This window comes from Ips typographus, linkage group LG11 (genome assembly GCF_016097725.1).
Source record: "Ips typographus isolate SLU linkage group LG11, UJ_Ityp_2.0, whole genome shotgun sequence".
NCBI lineage: Eukaryota > Metazoa > Arthropoda > Insecta > Coleoptera > Curculionidae > Ips > Ips typographus.
In genome coordinates this window covers 9275102-9288622 of record NC_138432.1, presented here as the reverse complement: position 1 = coordinate 9288622, position 13521 = coordinate 9275102, and the positions used below count along the sequence as shown (strand labels likewise).

General features: G+C 37.3%; 3 protein-coding genes across 6 annotated transcripts in view; 1 reads left to right on the top strand and 2 right to left on the bottom strand.

The window, feature by feature from the left end:
• Window positions 1–6973, bottom strand: part of oaf (BRICHOS-like domain-containing protein out at first) — a 28566-nt gene extending 21593 nt beyond the window's left edge. For both annotated transcript variants that reach the window (XM_081988819.1, XM_081988820.1), the window contains exon 1: window positions 6315–6973. In XM_081988819.1, coding sequence (XP_081844945.1) covers window positions 6315–6434 — 120 coding nt within the window. In that variant the 5' untranslated portion in view covers window positions 6435–6973. The remainder of the gene's footprint in view (window positions 1–6314) is intronic.
• Window positions 6974–7213: 240 nt separating this feature from the next.
• LOC145735090 (glycerate kinase) lies at window positions 7214–10150 on the bottom strand. 3 transcript variants are annotated; one of them, XM_081988815.1, is made up of 8 exons: window positions 10016–10146; window positions 9808–9959; window positions 9406–9736; window positions 9209–9349; window positions 9015–9151; window positions 8394–8588; window positions 8151–8331; window positions 7214–8095 (listed from the first exon to the last, which is right to left on the bottom strand). In XM_081988815.1, exons 2-8 carry the CDS (start codon window positions 9904–9906, stop codon window positions 7743–7745), a joined length of 1437 nt encoding a protein of 478 aa, XP_081844941.1. In that variant the 5' UTR covers window positions 9907–9959; window positions 10016–10146; the 3' UTR covers window positions 7214–7742. The 3 variants fall into 3 exon arrangements, with proteins under 3 accessions (XP_081844941.1, XP_081844940.1, XP_081844943.1); XM_081988814.1 differs by having other exon boundaries at window positions 9808–10150; XM_081988817.1 differs by having other exon boundaries at window positions 9406–9663; window positions 9808–10095.
• Window positions 10151–10430: 280 nt separating this feature from the next.
• Window positions 10431–13468, top strand: LOC145735091 (pancreatic lipase-related protein 2). Its single transcript, XM_081988818.1, has 7 exons — window positions 10431–11208; window positions 11560–11698; window positions 11969–12191; window positions 12469–12658; window positions 12708–12899; window positions 12951–13119; window positions 13172–13468. Exons 1-7 carry the CDS (start codon window positions 11133–11135, stop codon window positions 13302–13304), a joined length of 1122 nt encoding a protein of 373 aa, XP_081844944.1. The 5' UTR covers window positions 10431–11132; the 3' UTR covers window positions 13305–13468.
• The last annotated feature ends 53 nt before the right edge of the window (window positions 13469–13521 follow it).

Below are 13521 nucleotides of genomic sequence, written 5' to 3'. Positions count from 1 at the left end.
AATTAAATTGGTACGAAACTGTAAACGACCTAATTTCTGTTTTAAATCACTGATACTAATTAGGGCCGACATCGTTCAAGTGGGAGTTCAAAAGGATTTTTACTTCTTTTATTTATGAGCAGCATCGACAAAACTCAAAGCAATTAGTCTCCCAAATGGGGAGCGGATTTCCATTCAGACCGCTTGTAAATGATGATACGACCTAAGTTACATTTTGTCATTCTATCTTTAGTAAACCCAGCTTTATTAGCATTGCAATAAAACACCAACAAAACCAAACCGTAACAATAAACATAACAATACTGACAGAACGAGCTTTTCCGTATTATGGACCCTATATGCCCAGAACTTTGTAATTTTCCGAACGAGTGACTGGAACATTATGATTTCAGACAATAAATTCACTTTTTTATGGTTTCCTTTACAATAAAGCTAGACTACTTTGGCGTCTGTTTGTGAAACTGGAAAACTCTCCGAATATACAAAAAAAAGTCCGAATAATAATATTATTACAACTTTGCTACTTTGTAGTTTGTTTCATTCGAAATTCAATCAATTGAAGCCAGCGTTGTGTGTTTCTTGTCCCTAGTTTCCCAAACGTTTGGGACAAGGATAAGATTGTTTCGAGTTCTTTTTAGTTGGATCTAATTTAGTTTTCTCAGAAGTTGTTTGCGTTTTAACAATAATTTTCCAAAGGTTTGTGAGGTGAATAAGTTTTCGAACTTCTTGATTGGTACAGAATTCCAGTGGACAACAATAACAACTTTTGTTAAATTAACTGAATAAGCTGAAAATCAATATTTCAACTTGGAATAAATCGGAATCTCGACTGTATCCTTGAAATAAATACGTAAAAGTGCTTCAAGATTGAGGCTTTTGTACTTCACCGAAACTTTACAAAGCCAATCCCTAATGGATGCATCTATCAGTCCTCTTAGGGTTGTAATTAACTTGCGGTTAAGTAAATTCACTTTAAACAGAAAAGATCCCAGATGCTAAAATTCACATCAACTTGCTTTAATATTCACAATAAAACATGAAATTCATCTTCAGGCTTTTACTTTGATCTAAATACATAAAATTCCGGAGAGTTGAGCTTCTTTGTGTACAGCTTATGGTTACGAAGCTCTCTCTTCACTAATGGATGTATCTATTGGGAGAAGTTTATGCTCCTCCAGGTCATAATTAACTTGACGGTTAATTGCGTATTTAGATTGAAAATTTCGATTAAACTCAGATCTCAAATATAAGCATTACAACAAATTTGGTGCAACCAGTAAGCCAGTAAATTATTGATATGTATAACTTCGATACTAAACTTTCAAGTCATTCTATTCTTTTACTGGATTTTTGTTTTATGGTTTTGCAATTATATGGAGACTATTCTTAGTACTAATATTAATACTAAAATTAAATTTTGTTTTATAAACTAGGCTTAAGTCAGAAACAGACAGCCAAATGTTACAAATGCCAAAAATGCACTGATTAAGGTATAAAATGCGTTTAACCAATTTCGTTCCTCTTCAAGGATGTTTCGTTGTTTTGTAACTCTATGAGATTGAATTTGACAGTTTCCAGGTTTAAAACAGAACAAAAGACAGAGGTGTAACTGAAGGACCAATGTCATGTTAACATCCTTTACAACAGTTACAAATCTATATACAAATTAAATATAATCCAAGTCAAGTTTCCCATACATAATAACTCTTGTCATCAAAACGGGTGTGGTACCGAAAATGTGTTTTATTATCCTTTAAGTAAACCTCTTTAAAGTTACCCGTCCGCGCTGTTTCGTTTAGGAAATTGAGTTTTAAAGATGTTTTAAAGAGTTGGAAGCGCTGACAATGTAAAGTCCTAAACAGGGATGTTTTCCTTCTTGGCGCATCGCGGGAAAATTAAGAAAGTTTTTATCGGAGGAAATTTGCATTTTGTTGCGCCCGGGAAACTCGACGGAATGTTCAACCCGAAAAAGTCCATTGGTAGTACAGTTGCAGTGTAAATCATATACAAAATGGCGTACAGTGCATTATAATGTATAAATTGACAAAGTAGATTCAAACACAGACGTTCCGCTATGAATGGCTTTTATGTAACTGCAGTCGTTATACAGTTCCTAGACAAAAGCAGGGCTTTTCATAATGGAACGTTAAAACAAAAAGTTAACGCTAGAGGGCTGAAATTTCAGAGCTTTTCATTAATATGCAGATGTTTCCTAATTGCCACTGGCGATTCCAGGCCTGGTTTATTGATAAATAAATCAGTTCGACCAAAAAAAAACGAGATGGTAGAAGCAAAGCGGGATAAATTAAGGGACGCTGTAGATGGCGCCTTTGTATTTCAAGCCGCGGGGTGCTTTTAAACTTTCGGGTTCGAAATGATGCAGGGGGAGAGGGTTTACAAAGCGCCAAAAAAAAAAGATTCGCCAGTTTGGCACTCCATTTTGACCAGATTTATCATCAAGCGTATCGTTTGCAGTAATTTCAGTCCATTAGGGCATAAGCAATTGCCTCACTGAAGCTCTCTGCTATTTGCATTTTCCAATATTTCTTCACATAGAAGCTTAAACAACATATTTTAATTACACTAATCTAACTTCACCTTCACCTTTCGGATGTGCCGAATAAATTTTTAATAAAACACCATAAATTGGCCCAACTCTGATCCCGGTTGCCTTAAGCAAACAAGACACCCGCTTTTTTTCCGATTTAATTTATGGCTTTATAAAAGGGCGGGAGACCTTAAAATATTAAGAAATTCTGGAAGAAAAATTGTGTTTGCCGAGGTTAGTGGTTAAATAAAAGAGGCTCTGTTCAATAGTGGCTCAAGGAAACCCTTTGAAGAATGAGCATTTGTTATAAAGGAGGAATTAAAGTTATTGTTGCTATTAGAGAGATTAGATAGGGAGATCGTCTACTCGTGCTGTATCTAGTGATATTCAGCCACATGAGTTCAACTCATTTTAGTGCGGAGTGGCGGCTGCTCTCGCTGAGGACATTTCCTCGGGCTTCAGCGACCCTAGATCTTACCTTGGGCATCTTTCGGTGCCTCAATCATTTTTTCTCGGTCCTGTAAGCGCGCACGAGCTTGCTGATCCTTCTCTAAGGCAGTTTTCCCATCATGTCTTAAGAGCGCTCAGGTTATTCCTCTTTACAAGTCCGGTGACCACTCCTGCCCGGCTAACTATCGACCGATTGCCCTGCTTCCGGCACTGTCTAAGGTGCTGGAGAAGCTGGTTCAGAGGCGGATGATGTCGTTTCTGGAGCGTCATGAGCTTCTCAGCCCATCTCAGTTTGGCTTCCGGCCAGCGATGGGCACGAATGATGCTATTTTTTCTTTTCTTCAGGATCTGATCTGTTCGACTGGGTAGACCACCAGATCTTGCTTTGGAAGCTTGAAGCTTATGGCTTCCGAGCCGCTTCTTTGTTGTGGTTTCGCTCTTTCTTGTCCGGCCGGAGCCAGGAGGTCTTCATCGGGGACCATGGTTCTGGAGAGTTAATGTTAACTTCGGGTGTCCCTCAGGGCTCTGTTCTTAGACCTTTGCTGTTCTTGATATACATCAATGATATTGTTTCGCTGCCTATTAACGGACAATTCACTGTTTTCGCGACCATTCTTCGGAGCGGCAAGAGCGACGATTCATTGACTGTCACTATTGATGGGGACCTCTCCATAATCAAACATTGGTGCAATTCCAACTTACTGTCATTAAATATCAGTAAGACCAAGATCCTACATTTTGGATGCTCATTGCAGGAGATTTTTGTTGAGGGTGAGCCATTGTGCGCCCCTGGAATGAACAAGTTTCTTGGTTATTATTGACGACTTGCTTCGATTCGCTGAGCATGTGGACGGTCTGTGCTCTATTGTTTGCCATGCAGTGAGGGGAATCTCTGGCAATCTGGATTACCATGTAGCTAGGAGTGCATACTATGCACTGATTGACAGCTTTCTGGGGAGTTTGTTCTCGAAGCCGCTTCAATTCTGTGTTTCTCCTGCAGAAACGAGCATTGAGGTGCTTGTGTCCTGTTGGATACAGGGCCTCATGTAGACCCCTCTTCATTGAACATGGTATCCTCACCTTGTGCTGCATTTTCATCTTAGAGACGATTTGTCTTGTCTGAGGGCTCCGGCTCGGTGAATCGCAGTAGATTCGTTTTGAGGCTTCCCATTCCTCACCCGGAGAAGATTAAGTCGTCGCTTATTTACGGTGGCAAGAGACTTTTTCCTCACCATGTGAGAGGCCAGCCATCTGCTCATGGATTTAGGCGTGAGGCGGAGAGGTTTTTGCTTGGGGCGTACTATTCTCTGGACGAATTCTACTCCAGTTCTTAAGGCGCCTTGTTCTGCCATAAATTGACCAAGCAGCACTGTTTGTGTTTTTGATCCTCTTTCTCCTCTCTTTACAGGGTAACTGCCTTTTTGTTTTGTTTTTATTTTAATAATTGTAAGGTGTAATTATGTGTGATTCATATTGTATGTGTAGTGTAATAATTTTGTATGTACTTTTTTTGCTGTTTTTGTATGTGTTTTCAGGGCTTTGTCAATGACTTTAAGGTTCCGACAATAAAGCTACTTTTTTGATTGATATTATTGTAAACATTAGTCTCAAAATCCATTCATATTTTAAAATATGTTTATCACCATAAGAAAGAGATCAGTGCTTACTTAATTTAAATTGAAAAAACAAACCAACTTAAAAGCTTAAGCAAGGTCTTAATACAGATTATCGACGTCTTAAATTTCCTTTTTTTGGATGTAAGGCGAGGTTAATTGTTTCCGCCCAAACTTAAAAGTGTTTTGCTTTAGGACGCCAATTGATAAATCCATTAGCGTGAAGCTTTGTAAACTTTACCCCAGTATAAAGCGGCTCAACCCCGTGGGCCAATTTTTATGTATTTATTCAAGAGAGGATAAAAGGCGAGCACTTTTGCCTTAAAATTGGTGTTGATTTTGGGCGAGGAGGTTAAAATTCAAGTGCAATACAGGCAAAAAACTTGAATAAGCTTTCAGAAACTTTAAACTTTATATGTATCACTGAATATGCAATTTCCCTGTATATAAACTCAAATCTATTTATTATTGTAACCGTAATATATCCTTCACAAAGTGAAATGCTGTTTTATATTTTTACATAAATATTTATATGGACGCTTCCAGATTCAGAGATTATGTGGCTGCACCTTTAGCTGATATATTCATGCTCCGACTAAAATGGATTACATGTCAGCGTACAAGAAGAAAAACTTGGAAAAAGATTCAAGTAATCTGGCACATGGGATTTCATTCCCGGTTATCCAACCAAAAAAGTACTAATAAAGAGAATATAAAATTCTTATAAGTTCGCGTTCTTTTAGGTAATTTTCGGATCTCCGAGATTTCCGGAAAGAAAATTAGATAAGCATCCAGTTATAAAGGGACTTCGAGGTAATCCCGTTCTAGAGAAAAAGACATCAGAGACCAGACGACGTTTATGGAGAGATTGAATCTGGAATGAAACAACGTACAAAGTGTAATTAGTTTTTCGAGCCTCATCAAAAACTACTTGAAATTTTGTGTGTAATCATAAAACAGTAAAACTGCAAGAAATACTAGAATAATATTACTGCATTAATCCTACAAACTCAGTAAAAACTAAAGAACATTTTTGTTGTGCAGTGTTAATATTCCGAGATGACGTCGCGCCCTCTTAAACCCAAAAGAGAAGCACTAAAAAACACAAAAGATGCTCGGCAACGTCTAATCCTTACAATTCAGACGGGAAACACAGAGAAAACTTTTAATTAATTTTTCAGTTTACCTTTGCCTTTTCATTCGGTTACGGGAATGAAACAGTGAACGGTGCTCGAATTAAGAGGGATAGTTGGTACTTGAACTATCAATCAACTTTGTTCAGTTTTTTTTTTAACTGAAATGAAAACGAACCATAAAGTTTTAAATTTTAAAAATTATAATAATTTAGTGTTAATTTTTGTTTGCAACTTTGAACAAATTCAGTTATTGCTACTTAAAGCAAGCAGATCAGAAGTTGACAAACGTCACGAGACTCTACATTCTATATTAATTAACACAGTCACGTGACGGAAAAAAGGGAAAAGGACATTAACACAACCGAAAATATAATTGGTTTAAAATTTGGCTCTTAATGTGAATTAACAAAACTACTATTATTCTAAAATATAAAACTTGAAAGAAATTTAATTTCCAGTAATAATTAAAAAATAAACTACTAATTGACATAAGTATATGAAAAATAACAGCAAAACATAAACGAAAAAAAAGTAAGGTTAGAAAATTCATGTTTTTCCAAAACTCACCTGATTTCTGACATTGATAATGAGTTGGCCGTGAACAAGCCCCATCAGAAGCCAACCTAGAACCGTGACGACCTTAAATTTCACGTAAATACCGGGATTGAATCGTTTTACGGATCGCATTTTTTGGGTTTGTTTTGACTTCGTAAGTCTTCCAACAGCTCGTAAATCGACAATGACACGCAACCCGCAACGCCGACGATACAATGCGGTTTGTCAGCGTAGGCAACACCAACACACTTTGGCGTTGTAAAGTGAAGTTGCGCATGCTCAACGTTGCCAAACTTCCATTGCTCTCCTAAATTGTGTACCCTTTCGGCTCTAAAATAGAGCAAGAATGTTTAATAGTTGACAACAGTGCCGATAATCATGCTGTCGGCCATGTGGTTCCTATTGATTCGTGGGGTTTCGTTAGATGTCGGGAACTAATTTGAACAGCGGGAAGCGAAATACTTTTTATAACTATCTTTTTTTAAATTAAAACGTTTAATTTAATAAAAATGGAATAAAATATAATTGGTTGGGCATCATTCGGTTATGCCATCAAGTCATCAAAATCAAATATGGCACAAGCCGGCAACTCCGCAAAAGTTGACGTGCTTTCCATTTTGACCTTTGACACTTTGACATTTCAACAATGTTTGTTTATTTTTTGTCTTTATTGAATTTAGTAATTCTGTGCTGCTGTTTATGCTTTATCAGTGGGATTGACTTGTTTTAAACTCCTTTACAAAGAAAACTGCAACTCTTGTTGGAAGGATTATTAATTTAAGGTAAAGTTGTTGTAATAATTGTCTATTAGTTGTGAACAAGTGTTGATAGAATGTGACAGCAGGAGTTGACAATGACGGGTTCCTGTCACATTCTACAGGCATTTCTCTTGATAATTGAATAGAGAGATATGGTGGAAAACTTTAGTGACTGCTTTTTAATAACTCTAGGCTGTAAAGGTAAAAAAAGGTCAGGCAGTGTTTATACAATTTTGTAGTACTATGGAAATGTCAACTATAAGGCTGAGTTGTTATTTCGAAATTCGCCGAATTTGATACGGAACTAACCGAAGTACAATAAGGACCTCCCCTGCCTAACCAATCGTTAACGTTTAACGTATCAAATTACATTATATAATGTTAAGTTTACATGTGCAGTATTTGCATAAATCTCAACCCAGTGGGTACTTTATTGTGATTGGTTAAAAAAAGCACCTTTCAGCTTCCACCAATCACAAACTAGGACCAGTGTTTATGATTTACGCAAATACTAGATTGAGTGAATCACGTGACACTAAAATTGCCTGCGGTGTTTAGGTCACGTGTTTTTGAATTGCGGCTGTAAATTGCACTGGTTCTATACCCCAAATTTAAAATATTTTTAGTTTCCTACCAAAAATATAAAAATCTAATTTTTCAAACTTTGAACTTCAACAAGAACTTATTCAATTAATAAAAAATGCAAATCCATAACATTAGTCCCGGTATGACCCACATTAACCAGAAACTTTCCATCCTGAAACAACCTGTAAAAACTGTAACAATCATTATCCTGGAGGTAACTTTCTGGATTAATTCCAAGTCTGGCACAGGCCGTTGCCAATTCTGTAGATCCAATGGCGCCGGCGGCATCAGTTGGCCCATCAATGCCATCTGTGCCGGCACTAAGCAAAGAAATATTTCCAGAATTTGCGGTCTTCGTCCCTTGTTTATTAAGTTGTAGGGAAAAGGTCAGAGCTAATTGTTGGTTTCGACCTCCTATCCCGTTCCCGGTTACTTGAACGGTCGGTTCCCCTGTTAGAATCAAATACTTTATTAAAAAAAATTTGATTTATGGTTTGGTTTTTACCCGCAAATATTAACAGGATATTCCTGGTGGAGTCCAAATTAAGGATTTCCTGCTGGGCGCCATCCTCCAGCTCGAAATTAAACATTTTGATGGCTTCTTTTATGTTCTGATGGTGGTTTTGTTTTATGCTCAATGCTAGTTTAGCGTAATTTTTAGCTAGATTGGAAACGTCACTCTCAACCTGGATTATATTAACAGAAATAACTCGATTTTTGTTTAATAAATAATTGTGAAACTGGAAACCTTATGAGACACAATAACACACTGGAAATTCAGTTTTAAAGCCAAATTTTTTGCAGCTTCAGTCGCAATCCGGTTCGTCCCAATTATAAAATTCGACACGTGCTCAAACTCCTTTTCTGGCTCCTTTGGACATTTTTCCAACACCTCCCTAATCGATTTGGGAGCCCCATCCAACAGTCCGTATTTTTCTAATACCTGCACGTGATCGAGACTGTATAAAACTGCATCAAAGTGGCTCAAATTGCAAAATATTGAGAACTGAAGCATGTTAATCGTAAAGCACTTCCTTCTACTCGGGAATACGAAAAGCATACGGTGAATATGAGGTGAAATTGCATTTTCGCTACGGGAGCTAGAGATATTATTTACTCTGGCAACGTATAAACTGCTTTTTGAGAGACCCTCATATGCAATGCAGCTACATTTAGGCGAGCAATTACACAGACTTAATATTATTATAATCATGGAAATTATGGAGGTTGCATCCCTATGTGCTGGTCGTTTAACCGGTAACGGGATTTTATTAAATAACCCAACTTGGTTGTATAATTAAGTTATCAGAATGTACTATTATTTTAATTACCCAACTTAGACCAGAAATTTTTTTTTAAATTTACTTACTTTGACAGCTTCTTTAGGGTCTTCACGACAAACTACTGTGGGACCACTGGCAATAATATCTAAAGAATCACCTACTACGTCACTAAGTATCAAGGATACCACTCTGGCAGGATATGCCAGTTTGGCCAATCCACCACCTATAAAACCTATTATTTAGTATCAAGTACTGTTTTGACGGGAATTAGAAACTAAACCTTTTAAGAGTGACAACTGCTTGCGTACAGTGTTAAGTTCCTGTATTGTGGCCCCGCTTCTACTCAAACTTTTTATAAGGGTTTGCTTTTCTACTAAAGTGACTGGAGGCTTTGGGTAGGGTAAAAGAGCTGATCCACCACCTAAAAATGATCTACTTAATAGAGTAAGTTTTTCTTGTATAACTTAAAGTTCGGACCGGATATTAAGACAAAAAGGACGTCCTCTTCTCCTAAGTGTTCTACTAAGTGTTTAATTTCTATAGCTCCTTTCAAAGCTGCATCATCAGGAATGTTGTTCTTAGCCCCTTCCATAAAATTTATTTTTTTACTTTTGTGCTTCAAATCCGGGAATTTTTCAAATATTCCTGTAGGAACTGTAACTACCGACCTCTGGAGGTGATTTCCAAATACATGCTCCAATTCTAAGGCCATGCCCAGCACAGCCTTACCGAAACCTACCGCATAGAAAGCTTGATTTGCTGGGAAAGTGCATGTTCCAACCGTTAGGTGGCTGTTTATGTATGTTATCTTAAAATCAATCATGTGGTTGAAAATAGTTGTGCTATAGACTGCCAGAGGGAGCTGCAGTGAAGGCTTACCTGATTCTTGATCAGTGTTGCAGGCTGAACTGATCTTACCGCTTCAGCAAATAAACTTCTCAAAAACTCAGTAGTTTTACAGTTGCATTGTATCGACATAGTTTTGGCCCGATTAATTGTTCGAAAAATATTCACTTCACATGTAAAACGTCCTAGAAATCTTGACATAATTGGCATGTTCCAGTATTTTTGTAATTTAGATATTTACAAGCACTCTCGATAACGCATATTTTTAGAACGTTCAAGTCAAAAGCGGGACGTAGAATTCTGATTTTAGATACGAACAACGTGTTAACCTTTATAAACTTAGTACAGGACCGTACTAAAACTGACTAGTACGAATCGGAGTTGGTTTCAGATTTTTTATTTTGAGATCTGGAGGCCTATTTTTGAAAGAAGGGAACGGAATTCTCCAGAGAAGTGTTGCTAGAATGTAACAGAAGAAGCTGACAATGACGGGTTCCTGTCACATTCTACAGGTCTTTCTCTTGATAATTCCCTTCCCTCGTTTCAAGAATACGCACCCTGGGGCTGGTGATAACTTATTAGTCGAAACCGCCAAAAGTCTGGTTGTATATACAGGTTGGCGATAACCTTTCGACCCCTATAAAAAATAAAAGTTTTCTCCCTCATTTGAGTGATAAAAATATATCACTTTTCCTCCCTAGGGAGTAAAAGTGCAACCAGTAAAAGTAAAATCAATACGGTGCCTCTGACACTTTCTTGACCAATTGACAAACATATCCTTCGTAACAACACCTCCTTTTAGGTACTATTATCCAATATTATAAACTGCTGCTTTTTTCATAAAACATCACATTGGTCGTAGAAAAATGAGTAAACTGTCTTGTGCACTTTCAAACTTTGAAATTGTTTGCAGAAGCAAAAGTTGCATTTTCTTCCCTTGTTGCTCAAATAGTTATTTGTCGTTTCACTTTTTTTCAAAATTTTGATGTATGCAGAATCTCTATAACGGTTCAAGTTTTTTAAAATTAATACAGGACGCAGTTTAGATCAGTGGTTTCCAAATAATAACTATCCTCAATTATAACATAAATTGAACGAGTTTAAGCTGTCTTCTTTAACACTATCACTACCGCAGTGTGTTCACCAAAAGTGAACGTCACCACCTCTCTGATGTTGGTACCTCTCCGTTAAAAGTACCCACCACACCGGTAAACTGAATTTTATGCAGATTTGAATGGTACCATCATCGCGGGTACGTTTGTTTGTGTTTACCATCAGTCTTGCAATGATCTGATCACTTTCACCTTATTTGGATGTTTGATCGGTTTTGGTGATAAATATGTTGTTTTGAATCAAAAATGAGTGCGTTCTGTATAGTGAAACGTGAAAGTGCCGTATTTATCTGCTGTTACTTAATAATAATTAATTTTACTTGTAAGTATGTAAAATTTATAAATATGCAATACGAGCGAGTATAATATAATGTATACAATTTTTGTTGTCATTAAAGCATAACAATGCATTTTAATAACACACAGACACTCGGTAGAAAGTAAAAATGATAGACGGTTCGATAAAATGCGAGAAAGTGGTTCTTCGAGAAGGGTCATTGATTTCGCAATGGTACCGGCTATTTGACTTTCCACACACTTTGACCTTAATGACGTAACTTTAAACAACACGGAAAACCTAAGTGAAGGCTATACCAAACAATAAAACTGCATTCTCTGATCTAGTTCATGTATAATGTGGGAAAACCCATTTAACTTGTGAACGTACTTTCAGGCATCTACGGACAAGAAAACAAAGGAAACCAAAAAGACGAGGAGCCCCAATCGATTCAGGAACTGTTCAATACTTCCTCGTGCATCCCAAAACCTTACAGATGTCCCCACAAGCAAATACAATTTTTCCTTTATACCAGGTTAGTAACTTAAAACTATAAGTGCAAGCAAAACACAGAGAACCTTGATATAGTTAAGATGAAAGGCGTGGAAAATCTCTAGGTAGTAGCAAATGATTAGTTTCGACATTAAACCCACATTCCAGCATTATTTATGTGTTACACAGTATAGTACAGTTTTAGCCTAAAAAAACTTAAAATATATTATCAGATGCCAGAACTCTAAATTACATTTAAACAAGCTTAATATAACATTAAATACATTCAGACAATCTTTTTGGGTTTGTTTAGACGTACTCAAGAAAATCCCGAGCTACTAGACACAACAAAAGAAGAATCCCTCTTCGAAAGCCAATTCAATCGAAGGTACCCCGTGAAAATAGTGGTTCATGGTTTTGGGGGCGGTAGGAACCTCTCCCCCAGCACCGATATGAGGGAGGCCTTCTTCTACAGGGGCAATTACAACATTATAATTGTGGACTATGGAACCTTGGTCAAGGAACCGTGTCTAAGTGTAAGAAGTGTTCGATTATATTTTTGATGAAATTGGAACCCAAAGCGGATGCTATGCGGGTATTTAAACGTAATTACTATCTAGCAAGTCGTAAATTTGTCTTGTGTGTATACCATACAAGTTGATTGGGAAATTAGGAAAGGAAAAGGTTATTCCGTAAAATTATGCAAGAACGAGGAAGGTACCTATTATCAATTAGATATTTACAGGGCTATCAAAAGTTAATTAACTTTCGAAATGCTGTGTTAACTAGCTAGTTGATTGATACCTATTTTAGCAAATGGAATGGGCACCTAGATTTTGCGCCAAGTGCATTGCTCAACTAGTCAGATACTTGACCCAACATCCTCGGGGAGTCAAAGCGGACGATTTGCACTTGATAGGTTACAGTGTAGGGGCTCATATTTCCGGTCTGGTGGCCAACTACATTGATCCAGAACTTGACGGAAAACTTGGCAGAATAACTGGTAAAACTTGCAATTCTGTCAATGTGTCCTATTGAAGAATTTCATACAGGTTTGGATCCAACCATCTTCTTCTACATGGGCAAAAACGCGTCCAGAGATTTGGACAAATCGGACGCCCATTTTGTGGACATTTTGCACACCGGGGCTGGTATTTTAGGACAGTGGGGTCCTAATGGGCACGCTGACTTCTACATCAATGGAGGATCAAGTCAACCAGGATGTGGAAGTGACACAGTGTTCAGTAAGTCCTCAAAATTTTATAGTGAATTTTAATTTAACTTTCGATTTTTAGAAACGTTGGCCTGTGACCACACTAAAGTTACCCCCTACTTTATAGAGTCGATAATAACTAAAAAGGGTTTTTGGGCCTATCCTTGCCCAACTTTAATTAGTTTTATGCTGAATTGGTGCTCACCCAAAGAGGAAGACTATGTCCTGATGGGGGAACACGTTTCCAGGCAGTACGTACGTCATTAATTAAAAAAACTGAAGAATCTTAAGGTTGTATTGCAGGGCGAGAGGAATTTACTACGTCAGGACTAATGCTGACCCTCCATGGGCTCAAGGGCCCCCACCAGAAATAAAACAGAGATTAGCTAGGCGTACTTTGCCTATTTTGAAACGATTGGCAAGAAAAGACAGCTGAAAGCTGCTAAGTTTGTAAATATGTGCATTTTGTACTAATAATTAACTAAATGTAAAATGGTAAGGGTATGATGAGAGAAGTAGCCAAGACATTATAACTCTAGTTAGGATTATAGAATCTGTGATGTTAGTTTTATCTGTAGTTTAATAAAAATGTTGTTAATACGTGCCTTTTATGTACTTTAAGATTCACACTTATAAATTGTCTTCAAACATAT